We start from the raw sequence: 12,475 nt of genomic DNA, 5'->3' as shown, positions 1-12,475 counted from the left end.
TTTAGAGTGGCCTTTTATTGTGGCCAGCCTAAGGCACACCTGTGCAATAATCATGCTGTCTAATCAGCATCTTGATATGCCACACCTGTGAGGTGGATGGATTATCTCGGCAAAGGAGAAGTGCTCACTAACACAGATTTAGACAGATTTGTGAACAATATTTGAGAGAAATAGGCCTTTTGTGTACATAGAAAAAGTCTTAGATCTTTGAGTTAAGCTCATGAAAAATGGGGGCAAAAACAAAAGTGTTGCGTTTATAATTTTGTTCAGTGTACATACATATATATATATAATTTTATTTGAATGCATTTGATTATTTTCTCAGTTTGCTGTAAAGTTACTGTGAAATGCAATCCTGTGAGTAGTCTACAGCCATGTAACATTTTCTTGCAACTGGAAAAGCTACTCTGTTTTGTGCCATTAAACTGCAGTTTTTAGTTTGTAGCATCTCTGCTTTTTGCTAGTTACTCCAAACATCGGGTTCACCTTGCAGTGAGCGTCTAGTGATGCTCAAGATGCACTCTGCTAATTACCTCAGTCAGAGATGGACAGGCAGAGAGGGACAGTGTTTGCGTCAGGCAGCACAGTCTCTCCGTGTGCCTGTTGAATGGGTCATTAAGTACCCAACACAGTTCCCCACGGGGTTCTTGACGTCCTCTGTAAGTGTCCTTCTCTTCAGCAGTCTTAATGTTCCTGATTAATGCTCTTGCCAGGCTGGTTATGGTGTATATAGATGCTCATGGGAAGGGCATGTTGCAGTGAAGTTAGATTGACCAATGTTCTCCACACACTGTCAGCCTGTACAACCAAACCAATACCCTTCATGGGTTGCCAGAGCACCTCTAAGGATCTCTGGCTCTTGTGGGAGATTTACAATCTGTAAATGAGGAAGTAAAGAATACAATTGTCGATGTGAAACTGCAAATTGGTCTATTATGTCATTTATATGGGCAGATCCAGACAATTTAACAGATTTAACAGGTGTTTAATAGATATAATTGCTGTGGGGAATTATAGTACTATTTAAGTTCACTGCAGTTGTTCATTATTACAAGCCAAGACGTCATTTACTTTTAGTCACTTTTTCCAGTGCCGATTTTGTCCCCACATTTTTATGATATAGCTCACAGCAGGGATATATATTTAAAGATGACAGGTGTTGTTAACTGGACCAACAAGTCATATATTGGTTTTTAATTGCTGATCCGTGTGTTTATCCACTGACCTCCAAAACCCATGTGTGGCAGATATAAGAATTAAGTTTACAAATTAAATACGCATTTGAGCACTTAAATTGTTCAGCAAGAACAGTTGCCCATTCAAATCACTATGTACATTTACTTTAAACATGGTTCTTTACTGCAGATGCAATGTATTACACAGACTTTATTTTTTAAAACAGTAATAGATCATTTTAAATCATGTGTGCACAACCTAATTATCTGTAATATACACTACCACTTTTGTTTTTGAAAGAAGTGTCTTATGCAAAGGCTCCAATTATTTTATAAAAATTCAGTAAAAATATTAACATTGTGAAATATTATTACAATTTTAAACAACTGTTTTCTGTTTCAATGTATGTTGTAATGTAATTTATTTGATTTGATTTTGAGTTCACACGTATAATTATGTTGTAGCCTTTATCACAATTCAACTTATTGCTCATTTCACAGGGTTCAGTGTGCACTGTATAATGGATACAAAAAAATAAAGTTAATCACAGCTCATATACTGTAAATGCACCATTGACTTCCCCCAATCTCACAAATAGAAAAGCAGTGTAAAACTTCATTAAGAAGTGACATTTCTTTGGAACTCAGTGTTTTCTGTTTGTCTTTTAAAACAGTTAATGTGAAAAAAGCTGGAATTGATTCCTGGTATACTCTGAGCAGTCAGCAAATGAGAACTTGATGAAAGCTTGGCTACTGACTGCAGCTACTAAATAGCAGTGTAATGACTTGATTACTTAAATTTGTAAGGGAATTAATTATTATTAATTCATTCAGGTTTTGATAGGACTCGGATCTGAAAATCCGAAGCATGTGCTGGGTGATTAGCAAACCTCGTGATGGCTGATATCAGTGTCCGTTCATATTTAGAAATCCCTACAGCAGTCTGGTATTGAGATGTAACAAGTATGATGCTCTGGAAAATGGCACAGCATTAGGGAAATCTCACAAACAACCGGCACTCTTGTCATCTTTCATTTTAAGCTGATGGGCAGCTGCTCAAAAATCAAGCCATGCCATTGGTCCATATCCACATCTGTTGTTTTTAAAGAAGCCCTCAAGTTGATTGGATGAGATGTGGTTCTCTCCACCAGGTATTATGAGAGTTAGCTGAGAGCAGTATAGATGCTCTGAAAATGAATTACTTTGCTGCAACAGAAGAACTTGACCACTTAGCTTTTTTCTGTCTTCTTCTATCCCTCCATCTGCTTAGCTTCCTTCAGCCCCAAAACCTGAGAAATATAGACATCCAAACACACTCATTATCAACAGCAACTACTCCCCCACCGACTGTAGTCAGAAATAAATACTTGGACAGACCAGTCAAAGCCCATCCAATCTCTCATCTTCCTCATTAAACCTCAGAATAAAAGCGAATAACAGCGGCACAAAAACCCCACAAAGGCCAGACTGTTTTTCACATATTGCGCTGATTAGCACAAAAAGAGGCCTCATTTTTTGCGCTTTCAAAATTTTAAATTGTTGCCAGGAAATTGGAGCGAAAAGTAGGCTGACACCTTGGCCAGGGCTGCAATTTTCTTTAATTTAGTACTGCTATGAATACAGTGTTGCTTGAACGCTTTGTCTGCTGTCTGATTTGTATTCCTGTCTCTCAGGTGTCCGAAAGGTGCGATTATGTGTACGTCAACGGCAAGGAGACGCGTGGGAGGGTGAGGATGATGGTGAACTTCACCTACAGTTACCTCAGCGCTCAGCTGGAGGTGAGCGTATGGATGCCACGACTCCCCCTGCAGATCGAGATGTCCGATCCAGAGCTTAGCCAGATCAGGAGCTGGAGAGTTCCTGTAGATGCTGCCAACCAGAGGTTAGCGAAGTTTTTGTTTCAAGGAATCACATTTGACCTTGGGTTTATTGTACTATTGAAGCATATTTTAATTTGCAAATACAATATATTATATGACCGCTTTACATTTAAAAAAAATTTAAAAGAACCAAATTATGGTGCTGCAAATGAAAAATCATAGTTGGTTCCTAAAGACCTTTTAAGTGAAAAGTCTAAAAAACCCTTCACCATTGCAAAGGACCTTTTTCTCATTTGATGGGTTTTATGGATGCTAAAGATTACTCATGGAAACACACAGGCCAACAAACAATCTTTATTTTTGAGAGTTACAATTATATAACTTCTATAAATTATAATTGAGATAAAAAGAGCCTGGAAACTATGTTCTGCCAAGTTGTATAATCTTTAGCTGAGCAGAAAATATCCTTCACAGCCCACACATGTTATGCAATATGGTTCTGCTGGTAATTTGTAAGCGCAAAGATTTTATACATTACTGTAATAAGTCTCTCAGTACTGCACAGCACCAATGACGCTCCAGCTCACCGGTGTCAGTCTGCCCTGTCTTTATCCAGCCTCTCCTCAGCCATTTTCATGCTCTGTCGTTCTTGGGTAACAGCAGACGTGTAGCGGAGCTCCCTCTGGAAAGCATGATGGAGGAGAGGGGAGGATGCGGACGGTGACTTTTTAATTACCGCTGGGTCGTCTTCAGGCACACCTGCCTCTGACGCACCAGCACCAGACAACACGCAGGTTAATGCTGCCGTGCGCTGCGGATATCCACAAGATAATTTTTAATTACTCTTCCACCAGAAACAATCCTGCCGGATTGACTCATGCATGATAAGAACAGGATGACGGATGACAGATGGAATGAGCGGTGGAGAAATTGCGAGGCATTGATGAGTCTTGTGGAATAATTGTGGTTATACTAGAAGTTGTGTGGTTGTCAGCAAGCAAATGTGTTGATTGCACAATGATCGCTTCTCCATTATCTCAGTATGAAGATTCTATGACCAGACCTTCTCTTGCACCAGTCCACTTGGGAATTTAAGCATCTCTGAGCTTCCTCTGTTTTAAAAAAAAAACCTGAGAAAGTTCAGCAGTCATAAATATTTCTTACAGTGAAACTGTATTTTACATTATTTCGTATTAAAAAAAAACAATATATATATATATATATATATATATATATATATATATTGTCCTTGTGACAATTGAATTATTTAAACATTTTTTTCTTGCATATTAGCAAAATCCTTTCATGTGGCGGCCATCTTCATAACACCCCCAGGCAGCTCTTTGCAGGAAGTTTACATGCAATAAACATGAAAGAACAGCTCCTATCTACTTGAATGAGGCTGATTCTCAATATGGTCAGTCTCTTTATACTGTCGTGATTCTAGTGACATACAAGTATGTAAGGAAAGAGTTGGTTAGGCTTGCTTCAGACTGGCTAGTGCTAGGGTCTGATTTATGAACATCCTGTTGTCTTGGGCCTCTGTGGAATTCGGCTCCTCATGTTTCAACCATGTTTTGACCAAATCTTAGATTGTCTGATTCGGTCTGATATCCTACAAGTAATTTTGTGGCTCATAGCATCTTGTTTGAGTCTCTATTATCTATTACGTCATTATTTTGTTCCTGATGTAATCATTTGATGGTTTTTGGTGATGAATATTCCATATTATGTGTTGCCACTTAGAGTTCTGCAGGAAATAAACTCTAGACAAACATTCAACTTTCCATTGCAGAAAAGGCTTTTTGTAGTGCAAAAATTATTTTGACTATTAAAAGGTTCTTCACACTATGAAAGACATGTTTGTTTGTTTTTTGAAGAAACCTTCAATAAAAGGTTTTTTGGGGACACCATTGTTCTTCTATGGTATCACTGTGAAAGTTCTTACTGGTACCTGGACTTCCTAGATGAAATATATTTTCTACTGAAGCTAAAGCTAAAGAAGATATTAAAAGATGCACAAATGTTTTTGTTAGTAGTTGGTCTGTATATCAATTTAAATTGTATGCATTGCAGTTCTTAAAACGGTAGTTTACCCAAAAATGCTCACCCTCATGTCACTCCAAACCTGTATGACTTAATTTCTTCTGCGCATTAAAGGTATTTTGAAAAATGTCAGTGTGGTTCAAAAATTCAAAATACCTTCTGTTTTCCACAAAAAATGTGGCATCATACAGGTTTCGAACAACATGAGGGAATACATTTTGACTGAATTGTTATTTATGCGTGAGCAGTTCCTTTAAGATAGTGGCCAGCTGGTGAGTTGCGTTCATCAAAAACCCATGTTTACTCACATTTGGCACTTGACGAATCTTAAATTTGCACCCTTGTTGTATCATATGTGCCCTTGATCCTGAGGTTGTATCTGTCTCAGATAGCGTTTTGAGAGCGGGAAACATGCGGTTGTGTTGTAAGACTGGGTCTCATTATTCCTGAGACCTCCTGTGACCTGACATTCCTCAGCTGAGTGCCGCCTGCCCTGTTTATACACCTGTGTTCTGTAAATGTCATGCTGTTTCTACTGTCGGTCAGGCGTCGTTGCGTAAAAGTCTAGAGGAGTGTGGCCTCCCCTCTGGTCAAAGCCACCATGTTAACCTGCCACTGCTGTTGTTTTTTATTTTGGATGACTTCGACTCATTAAAAATAATGGAACCGTCAGAGCTGCCCCCCTTCCCCTTTCACCTGGTGCTGGGCTGTTTGTTGTGAGGAGAGGAAATGCATCACTGTAATGTGAAAAGGGTTCACGTTTACAGCCTGTTGAAGCGACTCTGAAAACTGAAGCAATGCTGAAAACTGCCGCTGCTCTATATTTTTATCATTTCTGTTTTTTCATTAATGCTTTTTTCTTAGAAAGTAAATTCAAAGTAAATGTAAGTTTTTGTTTTTACACTTTTAAGTTACGTAAATCTTTAAGGCAGGGATTTTAGAATACAGTAGGTTGAGAACAGAATATCATTTTTTTTTCAACCATTTAATTTTTTTATAATTCTGTCATTTCTACTTGAATTTGTCAACCAAATTCTTCCTCAGAAAATTATTTCAGAGTTACTGAATGTATTTTATATATTAATAATTGCTTCATCAAAAAAAACTTCAAAGACACCCAGCAAGCACTTAGACACTTTAAATAGAATAGAATAGAATACAATAGAATAGAAAATGTTTTCAACCTTTTAATTTTTCACAGTTCTTTTGTATTTTCTACTTGTGTCAACCAGAATATTCATCAGATAATAATTTCAATGTGGTTGAAAGTCCAAGATTAACCTATTTATAGAATATAATACAATATTATATGTTTGAAACTTTTCTTTGTTCTCGACCATCTAATTTCACATTGATTTTGTCGAGTATGTATACATACATATTTGATTTTTTAAATAAAAAATAAAGATTCAAAATATTCATTTGAATCTTTGAAAATAAAGCTTTGAAAATAAATTTTGATTTTACCTAAAAATATTATTTTTCTCACTAATTTTGTTCTGTTTATTTTTTTATGTTTTATATATAAACATTTTTAACTTTTTAATGTTTAATTGTTCTAAAATAGAATAGAATAGAATAGGAAATGTTTTTCAACCATTTAATTTGTCTCACTTCTTTTGTCTTCTTTCTACTTGATTTGAGTGTCAACCAGAATATTCATCAGATAATAATTTTAATGTGGATTAAATTCCAAAATTAGCTTATTTAATTTTAATGGGTTGATTTTTTTTAATAAAATATAATAGAATATTTTATGTTTGAAAATTTTCTTTGTTGTCAACCATCTAATTTTACATTGATTTTGTTGAATATGTATATAGACACATATATATATATATATATATATATATATATATAAATAAAATTAAGATTCTAAAAATTCAATCTTTGAAAATAAAATTTGAAAATAAATTTGATTTTATCTGAAAATATTATTTTTCACACTAATTGTGTTCTGTTTATTTTTTATTATATATTTTATTTATAAACATTTTTAACTGTTTAATGTTTTGATTTTGGAATGAATAGAATAGAATAGAATAGAATAGAATAGAATAGTCCTGATTGGAAAAGAATGCTTAACCGGGCACAGCAGGATGGGATGTAACATGTGGTATTGGTTGCTCTTTTTACTGCAGGTCTGGAGAGGATGATGGGGATGAAGGAGCCAAGAAGGATCGGAGCTGTGGTCCACAGTACCAGAGCACCACCGTCCGTGTGCTCACACACTTTGAGGCAGAGCCAGAGGAATGGCAGGGCCAGCCAGACTTCCTCTTGGGCAGTGATTGGCAGGTGGACGTGACAGAGTTAGTGAGAGACTCTTTAAGGGTGGTGGATGAACGCTTGGCCAAGCTGTCAGAAGAACAGGTCCTCGTCGGTCTGAACACAGGCATCACCAAGGTTCAGGTGAGAAACAGGAAGAATGTACTGTATGTAGGGCTGCACGATATATCGTTTCAGCATCGATATCGTGATGTGCGATTCCGTGATAGTCACATCGCAGGATGTGCGATGTTTAGTGTACTGAACGTTATTCCGTATGAACCAGGTACCAAAACGCAGGTGATTCTTGGATTAATTGCAAAGTTTAACCATCATACAGTGAAGGTTCATCATTTGCATGTGTTTTAGGTCCTGTCAGTTTAAACATTCGAGCGCGAGAAGGCGCGAAATAGAGCTCAATTATGAACACGCACGCTGTTTACTTTGCTCACACACAGACACCGTGTCTACACTGCAAGTCTGTCTAAACGACGCGACAAAGCGAAGGTTGAAAATCATTTGAACTTTGTGTCAATACGTCATAAATAGAACGAGGCATCAGTTTACTGTTGGGGATTTGTCGTGTAGCGCCGCGCCGCTCGCGTCCAGTGTAGACGCACTTCAGTTCACTTCAGCATCTGTTTGTGCCTGAAATGACACATAGCCTACGCGTGAAATTATGTCAGAATGCATGTCTCTGCAAGTATCCTTGTAAACACAGTTGCTTATGGCTTAGGTGAAGGTAAACAATTGAGAAAGTAAATGGATGTGTAACTAACAGTATATTGGTTCACAGCAGATTAATGTTCCTGTTGCTTTATGTGTCATGTTAATCAAACAACAAAACAGAACTTTTGTAGCTTTAACACAGATTTATTAGATTTAATTTATACAGAGAAGACTATGCAGTGTTATTTTACATTTGATTATTCAATTTCTGTACCTGAATACTGTTAGACTTACCTGAAAAATGTAAAGCACTGTTTATTTCATTTGTATCTTTGTTCTATTATATGTATCTATGCTTGTAATTTGTTTATTTTCTATGCTGATTTACTCACCTACAAAATCATTCCAATCATTGATTATTTTTTTCCAAATAGAGCTATTCAAGTCATCTGGTGATTTTTTATTTCTTTATTTTTTTCATATCGATATATATATTGCAGAAAAACTAAATATCGCAATGTGAGTTTTTTCCAATATCATGCAACCCTAACTGTATGTGTGATTATGTTTAAAAGTGACATGATGTACTATAAAAAAATGAATATCTTCACAGAAAATGAAGACCACGGCTGCATTACTATAATAATCTACTAAATCTATGAATTTTTGGGATTATTAAAACTTTTTCCATGATTCATTTGTTCTAGCATATTATGCAATTTCCTCAACACACCACAACCAGAGCTGCCCATTTTGTTAGGAACAAAACTGACAGTTACAGCTGACTAAGCCTCAGTTCCCTTGTGTTTATACTGCATGAATAAAATGTGAGGACATCCTTGTTTTCTTTGGAAAATCCTGGCTGTCATTTGTCTCTTTCTCTGTGTGGATGAGAGGTGAATCAGTCCGAGTTGTGATGTGACATGTGTACGCTGTCAGACGAGAGCTAGACAGCACACCATCTCTCACTCCGCTCTGTGACAGCTTGTGTGCTGTCTGTCTGCACATCTCACAGCTCTTATGACAAACGATAATCTCCTTTATTAAAACCTACGAATTAAGGGTCCGTCTGTGAAAATAACACATTTTTTCTTAAATACATTCACACATAATACACCTGCTCGACAAGCTAAAGTGCCATTAGAGTGCTATCTGACAGCAAAAGTATAAGCCAGAGCCACAGGTGGAGAGTGCTTCGATTTGATCCATTTGCTGAAAATTAAAATCAGATAAAAAGCCCAGTAATGGTGGGATGGAGTGTTCAAACCAGTGCTGCTTTATAGATCCAGATCTCTGAAATCAAAAACCCACCACTTAACCACGGCCAAATTACCAATCGTCCACCTTGCTATTAGACCAAACTTACTATTTAATTTCAAAAGGGGCCCACCTGTTTTTGCAATTCATTAAAACTAAATTGAATGACTAATTACTTGCAATTAGAAGAGGGAAAATACTGGTTGTTTCAAAATCAGAGCAATAATTGGTTTCAAAGTAGACTATTTGGAAGAAAAGATTTGTTGAAGTAGTGTAGCAAGCACTAACTTCTCTATTTATAAAAAGTGGAGCACTGGGGCAGCGTCTTACGCAATATTGGGTAATGCCCGAGGCTCCCCTTGCTTATTCTTATTTTATGTCTAATTAATAAATCTCTCAATTCAAATGGCAAATTAGGATGCGCTCGGAATAAGAGCGGAATATAAAAACAGAACACGAATTGTTACTTTACCTTAACATGGCTGCATTTTAGAGTGAAAAACTGTTGCCTGTGGACTTCCAGATAGTGCGCAAATGATGGTTAGAAGCAAGTGCGGGCCGTGCACGCGGGTGACAGTAGAAGTTCACTTACAGATAAGAAGTAAATGGCTTCTGACATTTCATTATAACATAATGAATGTGGAAATACGGAGGTGGCGGCTTTGCTATTAATTGATCCAGATAGGAAGTCTTCTCATCACGTTTCGTATCGAAGTCATTTCCTTGCCTGTGTGTCAGATATCGCCATATGGCCGAGGGCGGACAGCTGTCATTTAGATTCTTGAAATTGCATGTAGCCTACTCATTTTTTCTTGTCACAAAGTTTGTATGAGAAACTAGGAGAGAATTTTCAGTTGTTTTACAGTGTTATGTAACAGAAGCATATCTGTCTGCGTTTTTATCCAGGTGATGTCCCCATTGTCAGACTCTGTTCTGGCTGAGAGGATGATCCGAGTTCTGGATGATAAAGTCAGTATTACAGAGCTGGGCGTGCAGCTGGTTTCTGGCCTTTCCTTGAACCTTCAACTCAGCCCAGGAAGCAACAGGGCCATTGTGGCCACAGCTACCACACAGGAGACCATGCACAGTGTAAATCAGGTAGTATAATTTATATATATATATATATGTTATATTAATAATGTTTGTTGTTGTTGTTTTTAATTATTATTATTATTATCAGTTATTTATTTTTCAGCATTGTTATTTGTTCATTATTATTATTATCAATTTCATTTGTATTCTATTATTGTTTAATTAATATTATTAATCATATTTTTTCATCTCAGTTTTTTTTGTAGAGTGGTGCACAGGGTAGCCACTGTGAAATCTCATTGAATATTTTAGCCACATGCCGTTAAATTGCGAATTGTGTTCTGGTTCTCAGGTCACAGTTTTGCATACAGTACTTCCGTGTCCATTTCTCCGTAATGTAGGGTTGTTTTATCCATGAGGTGCAATCACTATAATCACTGTCATTATGGACAAAGTCATTTGACATGGGCCGCATGTTGATGAGGAGCTGCAGTTTGTTAGTGGATCCTGCTGCTCAGGGCTGCCCACTTATTCTGAGTCATCTCACATTTAAAACCCTTTCTGATTAGTCTGATTTCACTAATCCTTTGCATCGGCAGGGGTTTCCTCTCTTCTCCACGTTGATAGACATAAAACGGGCAGATTGGTTGAATCTCCCGCTGATTGGCACATCTGTTCTCTTTGAATTGTGGTTTTGGGGACTTTTAAAGCTTTTGAACGGTCCAACAATGGGGTTAAGAAGCATGCATAGTTGATGCAAGAAAATTAGCATTACCTGAGAGCATCTGTTCATGTTGTGTTTCTCTTCCAGGAGTCCCTTGTCAGTGCGTGGCTTCAGTTCAGCGATGGCTCCATGACCCCTCTTGACCTCTATAACCCTGCTCATTTCGTCCTTACGGCCACCTCGCTGGACGACCAGGTGGTGTCAGTGAAGAAAAGCACCAACTGGAGGTGGCCAGTGGTGTTGGCTAGGGGTGAAGGTCAAGGCATGTTGGTCCGTTTGGAGATGTATGGACCCGAATCGTGCCAAAAAACCAAACGGCGCACAGTTCTGGCCGCAGGCAACGCAAACGTCCATGTGAAGTTTGGCCGTGATGAAGAGACCGGAAACAGCGCGAGCGACAGGAGATACAGGCCCAATGCCCCATACTACGGCGGTTCGATCTCAGACATGGAGGCTGGAATCATGAACCGAGGCGCTACCACCGTCAAAACCTCCATTCCAGGAAAAGCAAGCGGCGACAGGCTCTCAGCTGGTGATATTCCGGTGGATTTCTCTGATTTCCCAGCTCAAGCAGACCTTCCACCTGGACGTAACGCAGAGGACGACCTGCTGCAGTCTCGCCGTGGGCTTACAGACCTGGAAATAGGCATGTATGCCCTGCTAGGTGTCTTCTGCCTGGCCATCCTGGTATTCCTAATCAATTGCGTCTCCTACGCCCTCAAATATCGCAACAAGCAGCTCCCATTGGAGGGCCAGGAGACCATGGCTCACGCCCACGACTGGGTTTGGTTAGGCCATGACGCTGAGCTGTTGGAAAGCCAGGCGGGTTTGTGTCTGGATCAAGAGGAGTTGGGCGGCACCATGGACTCTGGGCTGGGCCTGGAGGAAGATAGCCAGCTCCTCAATGGCCTTTCATCTCAGAAGAGTGTTCAAGGCCAGGTCCACAGGTCGGCCTCGGACTCGGGGTGCACTGGAAGAGATCACAAGACCGAGTCCATAAACTCACCCACTACCAAAAGGAAACGGGTCAAGTTCACCACTTTCAGCCATAGCAAGCCCAGCAATGGCTGCCCATCCATAAGCCCGCTTCTCATTGGTCAGAACGACATCAAATGGGTATGCCCAGACATCGAGCTCGGGGACTCCAAAGAGCTCCGAAATTACATGGAAAGGTTAAACGAAAATGCTACTAAGAACATCGCATAATGGGCTTGTAGTTATGTATGTTTCAGACAAAAGCGTAGCTCACCCATATGCCTTCTAGGTAAGGAGGTGGTGGTGGTGGAGTGGAGGGTGGATGGGTTGGCCTGACTCTTCTACACTCAGACAAACTCACATCTCACCGTGAAAAGACAAGCCATTCATCTGGTCTTGTTTCCATGGCAACTGTCATGAGGGTTCATCATCAGGAACGAAGGAAAACAGAGATGGTTGTGAAACCGCTGAGGATGTGAGAATTGGATTATGAGAAATATTTCAATTGAGAT

At 38.8% G+C, this 12,475-nt stretch overlaps 1 protein-coding gene across 1 annotated transcript in view; it reads left to right on the top strand.

The window, feature by feature from the left end:
* The window catches only part of LOC107661187 (transmembrane protein 132C-like), a gene marked incomplete at its 5' end in the record, with an annotated part of 62,578 nt that extends 50,355 nt beyond the window's left edge, over positions 1-12,223 (top strand). Inside the window, 4 exons of the mRNA XM_016450661.1 lie at positions 2,849-3,057; positions 7,183-7,450; positions 10,139-10,330; positions 11,076-12,223. Of these exons, the coding sequence (XP_016306147.1) occupies positions 2,849-3,057; positions 7,183-7,450; positions 10,139-10,330; positions 11,076-12,194 (1,788 nt within the window). The remainder of the gene's footprint in view (positions 1-2,848; positions 3,058-7,182; positions 7,451-10,138; positions 10,331-11,075) is intronic.
* Between the last annotated feature and the right edge of the window lie 252 nt (positions 12,224-12,475).

Source organism: Sinocyclocheilus anshuiensis, unplaced genomic scaffold (assembly GCF_001515605.1).
Source record: "Sinocyclocheilus anshuiensis isolate Anshui unplaced genomic scaffold, SAMN03320099.WGS_v1.1 scaffold671, whole genome shotgun sequence".
Lineage (NCBI taxonomy): Eukaryota > Metazoa > Chordata > Actinopteri > Cypriniformes > Cyprinidae > Sinocyclocheilus > Sinocyclocheilus anshuiensis.
The sequence above is the reverse complement of the archived record's forward strand: the minus strand, read 5'-3'. Positions and strand labels throughout refer to the sequence as shown.